Genomic DNA, 17,356 nt, shown 5'->3' on the forward strand with positions numbered 1-17,356 from the left:
CCTACAGTTTAGCCCTGTTGGCTGTTAAAATCAAGATGCAAGCCGCCTGCTGTTGAGGGAGCCCCCGTGAGCGAGACCTGTTTGGAAGGGAAGTTTATCCTACTCACCGCTGGGCGCTGCGGTCTGAGAAACTTCCCCCTGGAAAGGGACTTAACCGAAGCCGGACGAGACGCCGTAACGGTGAGGTGAGAGGCAGCGGTCTGCACGGAGGCGCACACCCCCCCCCCTGTCCCTTGCTTCCCGTCTCTCCACCCTCTCTTGGCGAGGCGGAGAAAGATGACCGCACTTTAAACCACGTCAACGGAGGGAGAGCCCTGGCTGGAGCCCTTCTCTGTCGCACCCGATCGATGGGAGAGCTGATTGGAGTTTCCCTGGGTGGGTGTGTGGGGAGGGAGGGGGGGGTTTATACATCTGGGTGGACAGGAAGGAAGATTACCCCGACTGAGGAAAACGAGTGTGTGTTCTTCTCCTCCCCCCCTCCCCCCTACTTGGATCCCCCCCACCGGTTATGCGAGGGGAGCTGCGGGAGACCAAGTTCAACGCTCTACTCCAGACCGCACAGACAGTTGTGGACCCACAAATGCTTGGAGCCCTGCTGGTCTGATCTGCCGGACAGAGGTTGATCCCAGAGTTGTTTGGGGTACCCAATTGAAGAGAGCAGGGACTCCCGATTTGCAGACAAAAGCTAAGCTTCAAGGGTAAAAATAAAAAAAAGAAGGAGGTTTACCAGCTCCTGGAAGAAGGAATCTCCTCCTTCCAAACAAATGTTAAAAAAGAGGATCAATGAGGTACTGTAATGCTCATGGAAAGGCTGACGGCCTTTCTAAAAAGATCCACAACAGAGTTCTATAAAATTTGGGAGCCATGGATAACGCAATAATTATGACCAAACGACTTCCTGAACCGACTGGACGAAGGATCTGGGTAATCGAGGTGATGGATTCCGACACCTGGCAACGAGGAAGGGAGGATGGCCCTTTCTCCCCCCCCCCCCCTTCCCCCACCCCCTCTCTATCTCTTTTTCTTGTCTCTCTTTTTCCGGTCCACTAGGTGGTCAGAGGCAATGTTCTGCTCTATTCTATCCCCTTTATCTTCTCTATCTAAAAATAAAAAACTTTGTATTAGGCCAAGGATAAACTGATGTATCTGTTTGATGTATATCTGCCTAATAAAAACGTTTGGGGGGGGGGGGGGGGAAATGTAGCTAAAATCTGTAATTTTTTCCTCCACAATCTACAAAAAGATACGCCCTTTCCTCTGTTGCTCTACTGCTAAACCTGACACAGACCCTCATTCTCTCCTGTCTCGACTATTGTAACCTCCTGCTGTCCTTCCTGTCTCCCCTACAATTTATCCTAAATGCTCTTGCCGGAATCACTTTACGCTCTCCTAAATCTGTTTCAGCGTCTCCCCTGCTGAAATCCTTCTCCTGGCTTCCTATCAAATCCCATATCACACACTCAATTCTCCTCCACACATTTCAGGCTGAGTCCATAGAGACTTCAGGCGCGCGGAGGCTGAGGGAAAGCGGGTGCTTTCCCTGGCCTTAGTTTGCGCGCTGTCCGGGGGCATGTCGTGGAGCGTGCCAGTGACGTCACGGAGCTGGTTCGCCCTCATTAGGCGAAACGCTCACGTGACCAGCCCTGCGCTCCCGTGAGCGCTTAAACTAAAAAAAATTGCCGCCTACGCTTCCGCATGCCTGTGGAAGCGTGCGCGAGCCACTGCTAAAGTCGCTCTCGTTGCGGCTGCAGGGGCTCACTGACAAGCAACTATATTTAAACGACACTAGATGGCGCTCTAATACTCTAAAAATGTGCAAATCAATACTATACAGTGTATAAATATCTATAATGTGCAAAGTGACAAATAAAATTAAATTAAGTCACGTGCAGTGAAAAGGGAAAATAAACACACTCAAACCCTTAGAAGGACTGTTTCATGGTCCAAAACGAACATGGGCAAAGAAGAACCAGGGGAGCGATGATAAACCTTTAAAAAAGAATAAAAACTACAGTGCAATATCGTCTGAACAAAACACCATGTGTGGAAAGCTCCCAAGTGAACACTCACAAAGTAATAGGAATATATATGCAGTTATCCAACTGAAGTGGATGGTCACAGGCTGGAGCAGGTAGGAGGTAAAACAATCTCAAAAGAGAGAGACACAAAGCCAAGGTGCAAATGGTAACAAACGATTTATCCAAAAAAGTAAAATTGGAGGCTTACAAGATCCAAAAGGAATAACAGCATGGACCTATAGTAGGAGAGGTCAATGGTAGATTAGGGGGTATATAAGGACCCTTCAAACAGGTCACTGCTACTTCTGACGAAGCCGTCACTCAGAACGGCGAAACGCGTAGAGCGTGACCCTCAGCCTACGATTGAGAGGGAGAGAGACTGCTGGGAATCCCGTGACGTCACCATCCAACCGGCTGAGACACCGGAAGTGACGTATCGGCCCCTGGCAGAGACGCAGAATGGAGGCTTGCAGCGGCGGTGTGTTGTGACTCTGAGATCGCTACTCAGTCACCATCTTCACCTCACCTTCCATGCTGTTAGTCCTTTTGGATCTTGTAAGCCTCCAATTTAACTTTTTTGGATAAATCGTTTGTTACCATTTGCACCTTGGCTTTGTGTCTCTCTCTTTTGAGATTGTTCTACCTCCTACCTGCTCCAGCCTGTGACCATCCACTTCAGTTGGATAACTGCATATATATTCCTATTACTTTGTGAGTGTTCACTTGGGAGCTTTCCACACATGGTGTTTTGTTCAGGCAATATTGCACTATGTAGTTTTTATTCTTTTTTAAAGGTTTATCATCGCTCCCCTGGTTCTTCTTTGCCCATGCTCACTGACAAGCGTCAGCGCACCTCAGCACGGGTCAGCGGATAAGCGCTGACCATGGACTCAGCCTAAGGCTTTACACTCTTCTACTCCTCCTTACATCTCAGCCCTAATTTCTCACAATAGACCACCCAGTCTCTTGCATTCTGCTCAAGCATGTCTTCTCTCTACACCTCTTGTATCTAAAGCTCTCTCCTGCCTTAAAACTTTGTCACTGACTACCCCACACCTCTGGAATGCCCTTCCCTTCAATATCTGACTAGAACCGTCTCTATCCACCTTTAATACGCATCTATAAAACCCACCTTCTTAACAAAGCATATGCTCCATGGCTAATACTATACACCTCAAACATCGACCTTGGCCCCTTGCAGACACATTTACCAGAACACCTTCCTACTGTCTCTGTATATGCTTCCTACTTGTTATATGTATAATTTGTTATTTTTAATATTATGTCAGGTGTATTACTGCTGTGAAGCGCTAGGTACATTAAATGGTACAACATAAAGCCAAATATTGTGTATCTTTTTTTTTTGTTTTTTTTTTTAAAGGAAAGTATAGCACATCATACCACTGCTATTTGTATGGCCTCAGAAAACCCACCCGACAATCAAACTACATTATTTCACAACCAAAGAGGCATTGATGAGTGATGCAAGAACAAAGACTCAGATAATGTTTTAAGTGCATCGTATCCAAATATATGCCGACTTAACCCCATCTACGCTTTATTAAAAGAAGAGATATGAAATTAATCACCAAAATCCTGCGCAACATTAAATAAAATACAAATGGGGTTACCTGTTTAAACTTATATTCTTCCACAAGATGATTCAACATGTTTTTAACCATCTAGACGAGGGGACTTGTGTCCTGAGTTAGGCCTGGGGCCGATCCCCTAAGACTGCATCCCCCAAGTACCATGAATCATCTCCACTGCCCGGACTGTGATAGGACATGACCAGCAGCAAGCCCAAGAGGCTCTTTTTGCCCTATTATCACAATATCATGCAGCTCACTTTATAACGAAAATGTAACTGTCCATAATGAAGGTTGCTACAATCTTATATCTCCACTTTTGCTGCCGAGTATTTTCAGTCCCTGAAGGTGTTTTGTAGAAGTTTGCTTGTACATTTCTTCTTTTTTTTCCGTCTCATTGCTCATTAAAAGTCGTATTAAACTGGATTACAGCTAGCAGACCTTGGTTCTAGAGTGTTCTCTGTCCCGACTGGTCCGCGTATGTTTTCCCCAAAATTGTTCCTTCTATTTACCCCAATGGTTATATTCCTACTACATCCCAATAATGGGCATCAAACTCTGTGGTTCTTGATTTCTCAGGGTGACAAAGATGTAAAAAAAAAAAAAGTATAAATGCTACCGATATGGTAATGTAATGCACTACTGTCAAAATAGTTCATATAACCTTAAGAATTACCATTGCTGCAATTCCCTGTAAACAGTCGGTGTCATTAAACAGGTCTGAATATGGTCACTGAAGTAAATTATTTCTAGAACACGATTCTCATTTATCAGATATTTAGAGAATGAAAATATAGACTAGTCTAGGGCAGGATTTAAATAGCGCTAATCTTCATCGGAAGCATTTATATACTGTTAATCTGTAACGGGTGTTTTGTCCAGAAGACGCCAAATTGTAAGGATAAAGACAAGTCAGGCAAATATTAGCAGCACATAGAACACTGTCCTAGATAGAAAATATATATATAATAACTGATAAGACACATCACTTACGGTGTGGCTCGAAGGCGTCTTCATCTTCTCTAGACACCCATTGAGGTGGGCAATCTTCACTCTGTATTCATCCAACTGGATCTCCATCTTCTCTCTACGTAAACGTTCATATTCCAGCTGAGCTTCCAGCTCTTTTATCCGCCTGTAGAATGTATTACAAAAAAGGACTAAGATTACTTGGGCAAATGTATTGCTTCGTAAATAATTATTCTTATTTTGTAATGCAAATATGCTGCAAACTATGCCAGAGTGTTTGAAAGGTAACATTACTGAGAAGTACTGAGGGAATATTGCATGCAATGCTTTATCCACAAAATTACAGTTCTACAATTGTTACAATTGCAGCAACTGAATGGTAAGAAGTTTGTGTACATTTGGTATGAAGTGCTACATCAACTTTGTAAATTGAAAAGCCTTAAAATCAAGATAGTCATTTGCAAGTTGACCTTTAAAAAAACAAAGAAAAATAACCCCACAGCTTTTTTATATCAGCCCAAATCTTTAAGCACCAAAAAGCTAAGGTCGTTTTCAACATCCTATTTAAATCGTGTGTTTCAGTCAAATGTACAAAATCAGAGAAGAACTTACATGGATTAAAAGAAACGTATCACTTTATGTGGAATAAAACCAGTCTACTAGCACAGTTATAGTATTTTGCATCATTAGGCAGAGACCCAACATCCCATTCAAACAATTATTTTGGTAGCAACCCATTAGAAAATGTTTATGGGTAGATTAATTAAAGTGCAATAATGTTGATTCAGTACTCGGTCAAGGAACATCCCACGCAAGTCATGTGGAAATCTTTGTGTGGTAGTGATAGATCAGGACTAAGACACCTTAATGCAGGGCTCTTCAAATGGCGGCCTTAGGGCCAAATCCGGCCCCTGGAGGGCCTTGGAGTGATCCTTCTGCTAATGTCAGTGCAATTACTCAGGAAAACAAGTGTGATTTTCACACTGAAATTCCCTTCTAAGCTAAGGTAATGTTAATATATAAATGGTATAGGTGTAATAAATGCTTGCAAATTATGTTATTATAAAAAAAATTTAAGTCTGTAAATGCATCTAAAGTCACCTTACTATACTCTTGTGGTCCTTCTACTCCTAATTTTTCTTCGGATCTGGCACCTTTTGAAAACTAATTGAAGAGTCCCACCTTAATAAATTACCCCCATAGATTAAAGCTAGTTTCAGGAACGTGAAGAAGAAAAAAATGCTATAGACAAAATAAAAATAGATGCAGCTTTAAAAATCACCAGCCATTTTAAATGTATATACTTATGTCCTGCAATCATCAATGGTAGGATCTAGAGATGAGCAAAAATACCCAAAATGCATTCACAAAATTGTAAGCGTTTCCCAACTCCCCAGATTCCATTTCCTGCTATCCCTTTTGCCGTGCCTCAAAGGGCTAAAAATGTCTCCAAATTAGTAAGTTTTCAGCAAAATATCAGAAGACAGTGATGGTGTGTGCACTCTGTTTATAGGCTTAGCATTATCCAAATCTAGGAGATTGTCACAAACAAATATAGTGATTTTAGAGAATTTCTCAAATTAGCATATTAAATGAAATTACAATGCACAATGGCTAAATCGCTTTCGAACTCTCACTCAGCTACAGCTTTTTTCACAACTCAAAAAGGGCAAATTTTGCATGGTGGTGACCTCATGCAAACGTTTCGCACACGTCTAGTATGAAAGGAACAAAAAAAAAAAAAAAATAGGAAACAGCCAAAAGTTCTGCCCAGATAAAAGTATTGCAACAATCATACAAAACATTACTTGTCAGATTCCTTCTGTTCTCGCTCTCTTTGGTGGTCTTCTTCCATGATCCCACCAAGTTGCTTGTAGTTGCTTTTTGCAATGTCCATAAGCCTCTCAAGTTCTTTCATCTTTTTGTAAGCCCTTACTGCAAAACAGATACAGATTGTAAATTGAAATATCCGACATCAAAGAGCCAACCCTAAAAAAATGTCCTTCCGGCTGCTAGATTTCTGCTAAACATGTACGAGGAGTGTATAAGCTGTGTTACACCTGTATCGTTACACTTTCATTCTTTGTTGCACCTTTCAAAGTAATATATCCAGTTAAAGCACGTAAGGTAATACCAGAAATCAATTATAATAGTATAATAAATTAAATAATGATGGGAGGGTGTATTTAGAAATTCCTTCAACAGTAGTCCTGCACACACAATTGTGTATAAAATGCTGGTCTTCCAATCATATGTACTAGTCTTTAAAGTCTCTATTAGGGGCAGATTTTATCAACTCCAAAGTTGCCAAGCACACCATGACCGCATTGACTTAAATACGAGTTTTTGGCTAATTGCGGTGCAATCGACCACTGCAGAGGTTATACAGCCTGTACTCGGACTGTGTAGGTTGTGAGCTAGAGGACGCGACACTCCTGTGGCTCTGCTAATCTTCTTTGTGCATTGATACCTTACCTATGTGTTAACAGTTTAACATTATTTGTAGGTTTATTGGCATTCTTTTTCACACCCCTTTTGTGGCATCTTATAAATCACAACAACAACAACAACAACATAAACATACTGCGTGCTTCTTTTTTTTCAGCTGCATTCAGGTTTAAACCATCTTGGTGATCTGTGCTCCCCTCTACGACATGTCTTTCAAAAAAAGTTGGATTGTCGTCATTTAATTCTTCATCTGAATCTTCTTCCCCATTCCCTCCCAGGAGCTTTACAGCTGCCAACTGGGCAAACCTGCCAGGAACAAAAAGAGCAGAATTAACCCATACTTAACACTAACAGTGAGAAGGTATGGGGTATGTATGTATGTCTTTATTTATATAGCGCCATTAATGAACATAGCGCTACACAGCAGTAATACATGTAACAATCATAAATAACAAATACAAACAAACACATAATGGGAAAAAGTGCTTCGGACATAAAAGTGACATTTAGGAAAAGGAGTCCCTGCTCCAAAGAGCTTACAATCTAATTGTAGGTTTTGGACTGGAGGTGGGGGCGAAATGTTCACAGAAATTCGAAGATGCTGCGGATTTTGAAGTTCTTTTCAGCCGTGGATCAGTCTCAAGAAGGTAGATTAGTTTGTTTTTTTCCTCATCACTGAAAATCAGCAGTGATTTGGATTTTTAGCAACCCCAATCCGTTTGCAGATTCCGAACCCTGAAATATGGGTTTTGCGAGAGAGCAAGAAGAATTAGGAGGGTCTGATGAGAAAGAAAACATTCATACCCCAAAAAGACAATAATGCAGCAACTTCATTTTAAAGGGTTTTCAGAGTCAACATGTTGAAGATGGTAAATCAAAAATTAAAAAAAAAAAAAAACACAGAAAAAAGATGAAAATAACAAAAATATTATTTATACAATACCCAACAACTCAAACAAAAAAAGAAATTATTAAAGACCATACGGCCACCTGTAGCCCTTTGCTTAGTAGCTTTCAGTGGATGCTAGTACAGGATCATGAATGGTCAGGAAGCACCCATACAGGATTACAAGTAAATTGTAAATGAAATACCGGTCCCCTGGGTTCCATAGTAGGACAAAAGTTAAATGATTTGTTTCAATATACCACAGTAAATATCACTAATCATGTGTTCTACTAAAAGCAATGATTAAAATAAGTTAACTACAGCTGAATGATCTGAAACAAATACATTGGTAATAAAACAGATGTTTTCTGCTGCTGTAAGCCTGCTATCCAGTAGAAAGACTCAAGTTAACATACCATCTGTAGGCGAGTTTCCCGTTAATGCACATTCTCTATCTAACACAAAAAGGAAAAACACAGTGAAACTGTCCAATATATGCATTTTTCCCTCATCTTTCCTTTGATGGCTCAAAGGAAGAAAACAAAGGCTTGGGGATGCAAGCCCACAGAGGAAGAGAGCAACACCAGTGGGCCTAATAAAGACCTTCTCATTGACAAGGGGGCTTGCAGCACAGGGAGCAGAAGGTGTTAAATCTCTTCTGTAGATTACAGGTTAATAAGCGAACATCTTTTAAACTTTACTCATAATAAGCAAGCATTTGTTACGGGAAGTAAACGGATACATGGATTACTAACCTTTTGGCCACATCTTTTGGGGTTTCTCCAGCTTCATTTGTAATGTTGTAATCTGCTCCCATCTCAAGGAGCCACTGCAGGCACTCGATTGTGCCCTGTCCTGCAGCTGGAGAGACAGCGCATGTTTTGTGCTAATGCTTCATTTGACACAATTTATGAGACTACAAAACAATTGTTTTTTTTTTTTAGAGATTTTGCAGAAAATGTCATTATCCTACAAATTACAGATAAAAACACTGCGACACCCCACTGCCTGTACTGTTCCATGGGATTCACAGACACATACGCACATTAAATAATATAAAACAAGAATCCAAATCTAACCAAGGACAAGGACTGGACAAGTAGGACAATGTCGTTACTCAAATTCCATTCCAGTAGTGTGGTGCTCAATTATCTGTCATCCAAAAGTTTTTGTCCATCCATTCAGCTGTAGTAAGAATCTAAGAGAAGCTTAGGCATCAACACAATTACCCAGAGACACAGCAATAAACATATACACACTAGCCGACACAAACATGCACAGATAGACCCCTCTATCACAAACCTAAGTCAATAAATAGAACTGTGTAACGTGAAAAGGCTGTGCCCTCAGGCATTTGAAATACACCCTTGGATCACCCCATCAAGGGGCAGAGTACAGAAACTTAAAATCAGAGACTGAACACAAAACACAGACAGAGCTCAGTTTCCAGCACATCCAGTGAAACTCATACACGGTACAGTGCCTAAATATATATGTATAAATATCAAGTAAAATGGTCTTTTAGTTTAACATTTTTGGCCAAAATTGTTGTAAGCCCCTGAGCCAACTTCACGGCAGACCACAATTCAGGGGTCCCTAACGCTAATATAAATTCTTAATAACCTGTGTAGTAACAGGAAGAATGATTTATAGTAAATCTGTCAATATTAGTTGCAAAGTTCTAAGTCTGATTGAAGCTTTTAATAACCTGTACATTACCAGGAAAAGCACTCTGTATTAGAATTGTCACAACCATACTGCAAGCCAGCAAGTTCCCCATAGCATCTTCCACTCAGGGGAACTTGCTGGCTTGCAGTATGGTTGTGACAACTCTAATACAGAGTGCTTTTCCTGGTAATGTACAGGTTATTAAAAGCTTCAATCAGACTTAGAACTTTGCAACTAATATTGACAGATTTACTATAAATCATTCTTCCTGTTACTACACAGGTTATTAAGAATTTATATTAGCGTTAGGGACCCCTGAATTGTGGTCTGCCATGCAGTTGGCTTAGGGGCTTACAACAATTTTGGCCAAAAATGTTAAACTAAAAGACCATTTTACTTGATATTTATACATATATATTTAGGCACTGTACTGTGTATGAGTTTCACTGGATGTGCTGGAAACTGAGCTCTGTCTGTGTTTTGTGTTCTGTCTCTGATTTTAAATATATATTGCCATGCTCAGTAGCACTCCTCTGTGACACTCATATGCTTTTATATATGTTGTGGTTATTTTGGGGGTTCAATAGGAGCTTGTTAGGTGTCCAGTATAGAGTACAGAAACTACCAAAAGCTTCTTACAGTAGAGATAAGCCGTTTGCAAAATGCCATGCCCTCGTATGTGCTACTCCCACCCCCAGCCATGCCCTTGTATGTGCTACTCCCACCCCCAGGCATGCCCTCTCGTATGTGCTACTCCCACCCCCAGCCATGCCCTCGTATGTGCTACTCGCACCCCCAGTACGTGTTGGCTCCTCCTCACAGATTCCATTTTTACTTCCTAAAGAGAGGCCTCAAATATTGGAAGACATCAGGTTCAGACCAATGGTCAGGAGGGGACGGAAGCATTGACACCAGCTGTCAATACCATTCTGCCATCTTCTGCTTTGTATCATGTAACTCCCTCCACCCACAGCTGCTTGAAAAAATATGGCTTTATACTCTGTATAGTATGGACGGAAGGAAGGAAAAAAGTGGGCAGATGTCAGCATCCCAAATGTTATTTTGTTTTTGTCACATTGAGACATCACTAATATCAGATGAAGCAGCGACAAATTAGAAAGCTTACAACTATAGGCACAACGATTAGTTGATTTGGAGAGTGGCTGCTTTATCAAATCAAAATTTTAGCTTTGCCAAAATGGTGTGTAGCCCTGGTAAGTTTGAGCTATTATTCTATCCTCCTCCTGGCAGTAATCCCTGCGTAAGGGCAGGTTTTCCAGGAGTAATTATGAGTTTCCCTCATGTCAGGTAGTACACTGATGCAGTGAAGGCAGGTCACCAGACTGTGTCCAATCAAGAGACACGGGGGCGGTGCCTGTTGGAGCTACTTAGGGTTTGGCCAATTTCTATTTAGTGTGAGTGAGTCAGTCAGAGCCAGTGTGTGAGAAGGAAGAAGGGAGAGTGGTCTTTGAGAGTGGGTGGAATAGACCGGGCTGCCAGGACTGGCTAGCTTGAGGCCTCCCTCGGGGAGGGAGAGTGCACACCCCATACCTCCTACCCTGCTTAGGGGGTAGGGAAAGAGCTAGACCAACTCTGGGTGGCCCTAGGCCTGGAGTGGTGTTAGGGACATCCTAAAGGAGGACAGCCTGAATAAGAAAGGACAATAAAGAGATTGCACTTTTATGGAAACTTCTGCCTGAGAGTGAAGTGTATCAGGAGGCGGGGGAGGTATTTCTTCTGTAGATACTTCACCCCATACTGCTGGGGGCTGCAGGAGATGGAGGCGCTGCACCAGTAGAGAAGACGGAGGCACACCCCAGAAGCCTGTCCTGTTCTCCCCCATGTCATCGCGGGAGACTCAGGGCCCCCTGTTGCCAGCAGGTACGCACCACACAGAGACATGTAGCCTGAGCTTTAGACACCCAAGGACACCGTATGTGAGATTAGGTGGGGGGAAACAGGGCTACAGGTATATGCGTTCAATTACATATTTGATAACAAAATATTATTCATTTAAAAAAAAACTGGTATAGCAAGCAGCCATGTGGAATTCTAGGCAGTAAAATAATTGATTTCAGACAACTGGTCTAATGCAGGAACAGCAATACAGTGTTTCAAAGTGAAACGCAAAAAAATAAAAACTATTTTAACCTTAAATAGAGGAAAAAGAGCAATTTACAAACTCCTGCCATTACCGGTATTTATATTTTATTTGCAGCATGGGCCCATGCCTCGGAACAAAAACAAATCATTTGAAGAATAATTGGACGAAATTGTAATACTTACCTTTGTGCATGGGAGTGGCCCCTTTGTCATCACGTTCATTAATGTTGATTACTCCACTCTCGACTAATTTCCTAAGTGTCATTAGATCCCCTTTGAAGGCAGCCATGTGAGCAGGAAATGCCAAGTCTATGAAAACATCAAAAAAAGAAACAGAACTTGATCCTATGGCAGTTTACAGAATCATGTCAACTTTTGGTTCCACAATAATCTGATCTTAAAGCTGCAAACCAAGCAATATCCTACATGTGTTGTTTTTATTAAATCAGTTCTGTACTATAAGAAAATACTTGTAGCATTTTAATTTTATTTTTTTTAAACAAGTCCGAATTACATTTTGAATGTAGTATAATGTAACAAGCATTTTTTGTTTCTATAGCAACCATTTACAAAGTCACATCCCTTTCCTCTTCTGAAAGGATCTGACACCACTTTTTGAGCCCTGCCCTCTCTAGCAGTGCACCAATTGTATCTAGTGATTGCTTGGTCACATGATCTTCCCCATAGAACGTTGCATCTTTGGTCCTCTTCTGCTGCACTGACAGCCATTTAGTGAACCTCCGAGCTGAATCTTCGCTGATTGATCACCTGAGAACAGATCGATCGGCAATTTAGCCAATTACTTAATATGTGCATCGATACAATCCACACAATAACGGAGGGGGGGGGGGGGTTAAAAAAAAAAAAAAACACAGCAGCTTGGACTGCTGCTTTAAAAGCAGTTTGGTAGATAAGATTAAAAGTAATAATATAATAAATACAAATGATCTATTCTACTCAGTGTTGAACATATTAGCAGACATTATAAGCTCAGGCCAGAAAAAGCATGCAATTTAATGTTTGTTTTCTACGGCACAAGCTTTTGCCCAAGTTGAATGGAATGTTAGTGGCTACAGTACGCCTGCAATCATACGCCCAAGAACACTTGCAAATCTAGGCCACACATCCACTGTCAGCGCTCCGGCCTGATGAAGGTACAAAAAAAAAACCTGCGATGGAAATTAAACCTCAAACTATTCAGCACCATTGTTATTTTTGTTTATTTCTCACATAACACACTTAAATTAACATTCAGCAACACCATTATTTCCTAAAAGATAGTAATGTTATACACCAATCAAAATGTTAAATAAATCAGAGCCATACTTAGTAAACGGTGATATTCCATAAAACACCCACTGGAAGCCACCGTACGGGCCCATGCAAGTGAATGGGCTGTAAGGGGTCTTCAAGCATCACAATATTTCTTATGGCGTAACACTGCTTAGTAAATATGTCCCACAATTGCTTGAGTGCTACAGCATACAAATGAGCAGCGAGGGGCTTATTCTATATCAGGCGAAGCAGCAGATTGGGCTGTTTTCGGACGACGTTCCCCATTGAAGTCAATCATTCCTGAAGTGTGGAATTTGGTCCGAAAATAGCCCAATCGCTCACTTCTGCTGATCTAGAATAAGCCCCCGAGAATAATGACAAAGTATAAGAAGGTTAAAAAAACGTAAAATAGAGTATGACATTACAAGAGTGTGCAGGCGTAAGACCCCAGTTGAAGGGAAGTTCCAGATTTTTTGTCATGCAGAAAAACCAACATTATATGTCACAGGTGAAATTTAAAAAAAAAAAAAATGTGGTTAATAGGCTTTTTCTATCCTGCACTATATTATGAAGTACTGTATAAGTTGCACACTTTTTACAGCAAGTACAATGTACAAGTAGCCCATTCTCCATATGTATACTGCAGTAAAAAAAAATCAAACATTCATAATAATCATTTCCTATAATGTATTGTCCCTTTTGTAAAGGGGCGTGAACATTGGTGGCGCTATGTACATAAAAATAATCACGCACGGTTTATCTTGTTTGGGACAAAGTGAGATAGCACTGTATGTCTCAGCATCAGAGAAAGAAAAAGAGCAAACTTATCATGATATCATCTTGTTATTTGATGTAGGAAGACTGATCTAGTACACAAAATATGCACTAAATATATGAAACAGAAAATCTCTGGACTAGAACATTCATTTACAATACAAAGCCCTGTTTGCCATAGAACACCTCCCAAACCGCTTTCTTCCGAGATACACTTGTTCTTACTTTCTTGTTCATCGGGGTGGTCTCTCTCATATTCCATGCCATCAATATATTGGACAATCTTATCCTTATAGAACCTCTGAGCTAGGTCCTTAGGTGTCTCTCCGTTGTTATTTCTTGCATCCAATGTGCAAGTCACACTGGTCACCTTACTGAGCAGGAACTTTAAACAATGCAGATGACCTTCCATTGAAGCTAAATGAGCTATGGGTAGACAGACAAGAGATCCAGTAAGCGTTTATTTAACTTTTTTGTTGCCATTGAGGTACTTGTGAACACTGCTAAGTGGATAAAGGTGCATCCTGTCCGGTTTCTCAGCAGAATATGTTATCTGTGATACGTAATATCACAATATGTAATACAGGTGTTGAGTACTCATACAGTATGTGACCCTACCCCAAAATAAGATTCCAACAGAAATCAAAAAACCTAGGGTGTCAATTTTCACCAAGCCGCAAGACTCAATCATTAGGATGTGCTGGATAGGAGTTTATCTGTTGGGATCTGTTCTAAATTACATTACCTATCAACTGCAAGTAACTATCAAATGCAAGACAAGCCTCCAGCAACCACATTTGTTCCTGGGATTTGTGCATTGATACAACTATATGCACATGAAATGGTATTTCAAGCTGTTTTATTTTAAAAGTTGCTGTGACTGCTATTTGATTATTTATTCAGTTGGATGGGGATGTCCTACGGTAGTGGTTCCCAACTCCAGTCCTCAACCTCCAGCAGGTCAGGTTGTAAGAATATCCCTGCTTCAGCAAAGATGGTTCAGTCAAAGTGACAGAGTCACTGATTAAGCCACTTGTGCTGAAGCGAGGTTATCCTTCAACCCTTGACCTGTAGGGAGTTCTTGAGGGCTGGAGTTGGGAACGACCATCCTAAAGCAAGTAAGTTACATTTGTATCCACATACCTGGCCTGTTTCCATTCTGATCAACGTCTTCCACAGTAGCTCCCCATCTCACAAGGAGCTGTAAGCAACCAAGCCTTCCATGAAATGCCGCATAGTGAACTGGCCTCCAGCCATTCCTGTCAGAACTATTGGTGTCCTGTTAGACAAGAGGTTGCTTATTTTAATTCATGAAACACTGTCCTTTTTTCATTTTTTCTTCCACAAAACTCTAGTACAGGCATACCCCGCTTTAAGAACACTCACTTTAAGTACACTCGCGAGTAAGGACATATCGCCCAATAGGCAAACAGCAGCTCACGCATGCGCCTGTCAGCACGTCCTGAACAGGAATACCAGCTCCCAACCCGTACCGAAACTGTGCGCAAGCAGGGAGACTATAGAGCCTGTTACAAATATGTTATTTACATCAGTTATGCACGTACAGTATATGATGTTGCCGTACAGTACATGCATCGATAAGTGGAAAAAAGGTGGTGCTTCACTTTAAGTACATTTTCGCTTTACATACATGCTCCGGTCCCATTGCGTACGTTAATGCGGGGTATGCCTGTATGTTCTCAAGTGCATATTTATTTATTAAACGCTTTCAGGTGCATCTAATCTGGGAAGCGGTCATCATAGGACTATGACACCATTAATACTCCTACATGTGTCATTTTTTATATGCAGGGTTTATTAGACTTGTAAATAATAATAATAGGTGTGCTTATATACAGTGCCGACAGTGACTGTTGCACAATACATGGAGTTTTACTGGCACAATGAGCCCCTAGCCCAAAGAGTTTACAATCTAACTTTAGTGTCAGAGGCATAGAGAGATAGAGTTACTTGCCCATGGTCACAAGAAGTGCCGATACTAGGATTCAAAACGGGATCAGCCACTTCAAAAGCTGTGTTCTTACCACTATGGTACCCTTTAAGGCTATAAATCAAATAGGACATTAAGATACTTGGTATTATAATTACATGTATTTCTGTTTTGCTAAATAAATGTACAAAGACATGGAAAGCATAATGATCACCGTGAATAAAAAATAATAAACATGCTTAAAAAGAATATTCCTAGGGAAACCTTTTCTGCCAGTACAGAGTTGTTTAAGGTTACTCGAAACATGCGGGGTGCTATGTGAGAAGTAGTTGTCCTTCTAAATTACATAGCTTGTTTTGGTTTCAGCAGTCATCCTTGAACTATTCACATATACACATCCATCACCCATTGGTTACAGCACACAATTGCTCACCACTCCACTTCGAAGTATGGTTTGCAGAGTAAATGAATGTCCGTGGGCTGCAGACAGATGTGCAGGAGAGCACTGGCGGTCATCCTCAGCAGATAGGTTTGCTCCATTTAGAAGCAAAGCCTGTATCAAAATGAGAAAACAGTAAGTGGACTAAAATGTCGGTCGTGCAGTAATTATTTTGAGACTAATTCAACAACAGCAATAACAGGTCTGTACACTTTCTGTGCAAATAATGAATATAAATAAACTGCGTCTAGAATGACTTTAGCTGTCCTTAAAAAGTTATTTCTCCAATTATTTTGATGAAGATAAAAATACATATTGATGTCAGGACAAAATGTACTGAACATAGGAAACTTAGCTTCCTTTAGGCGAGTACTACAATTAAATCATACATAACTACAAGATTGTAAAAACTGTTTCCAACAACAAGGCAGATTTAAACAATACTTAAATTAAAAAAATATGCCTGGAGAAGTCTTCATGTAGTTCTCATATGTTTTGCACTTTGACACACGGTATGTGCATAAAATAAGTCTATTCTGATTCTCCACCTACATCGTAAATTTGGTCTGGTGCAGAAAACATGTGTTTAATCTTTACCTGCATGCAGGCATCTTGGCCCCTTATAGCTGCCAGGTGTGCTGCTGTCCAGCCTCTTGTAGTAACATCACTGATATCTGCTCCATGCCATAGCAGCCAATGCAAACACTATAATAATAAAAAAAAAAAACAAGTGAACCGGCTTTATTCTGACACTTGGTAAGTTATTATCATTTGCTCCTTGCCTCCGTCTTGTACAATATAGTGTACATATTTCCATGATATCCAGTAATAGGTATTTTTTTCCATACGCCCAAGTCCGGATGGTCCAAGCTCAGTCGTACTCTTTGATAAAGTCCCGGAGAGGTCCAAGCTCAGTCGTACTCTTTGATAAAGTCTCGGAGAGGGACGAAACGCGTCAGAGTGCCCCTTCTGAGATGTACAGCATGTACCAATAAAGCTGCTTTTAACTTCAACTGTTCCTGAACCAGACTTTTTGCTGTGACCGCCTTTCACCCATTCTGTTCTTCCATACGCCCAAGTCCGGATGGTCCAAGCTCAGTCGTTTGGAGCTATATATCTGCAAATTTTTTCTAATTAACACAAAAATACCTAATTAACCTACTTCTAATTATCAGTGACCATTTGCTTTGGTATGATTTCCCCTGAAAACCTGGTCTGGTAGTGGCCATTGAGAAC

General features: G+C 40.9%; 1 protein-coding gene across 6 annotated transcripts in view; it reads right to left on the reverse strand.

Annotated features, from left to right (window-relative positions):
- Nucleotides 1-17,356, reverse strand: part of ANKRD42 (ankyrin repeat domain 42) — a 32,110-nt gene that overhangs the window by 7,214 nt on the left and 7,540 nt on the right. For 5 of the 6 annotated variants that reach the window (XM_075592587.1, XM_075592588.1, XM_075592585.1 and 2 more), the window contains 9 exons: nt 16,718-16,825; nt 16,115-16,234; nt 14,874-15,009; nt 13,956-14,156; nt 11,865-11,990; nt 8,666-8,771; nt 7,161-7,330; nt 6,385-6,511; nt 4,601-4,742 (listed from right to left, as the gene is read on the reverse strand). In XM_075592587.1, coding sequence (XP_075448702.1) covers nt 4,601-4,742; nt 6,385-6,511; nt 7,161-7,330; nt 8,666-8,771; nt 11,865-11,990; nt 13,956-14,156; nt 14,874-15,009; nt 16,115-16,234; nt 16,718-16,825 — 1,236 coding nt within the window. The remainder of the gene's footprint in view (nt 1-4,600; nt 4,743-6,384; nt 6,512-7,160; nt 7,331-8,665; nt 8,772-11,864; nt 11,991-13,955; nt 14,157-14,873; nt 15,010-16,114; nt 16,235-16,717; nt 16,826-17,356) is intronic. The other variant, XM_075592586.1, reaches the window with a different exon arrangement.

Source organism: Ascaphus truei, chromosome 3 (genome assembly GCF_040206685.1).
Source record: "Ascaphus truei isolate aAscTru1 chromosome 3, aAscTru1.hap1, whole genome shotgun sequence".
Taxonomy (NCBI): Eukaryota; Metazoa; Chordata; class Amphibia; order Anura; family Ascaphidae; genus Ascaphus; species Ascaphus truei.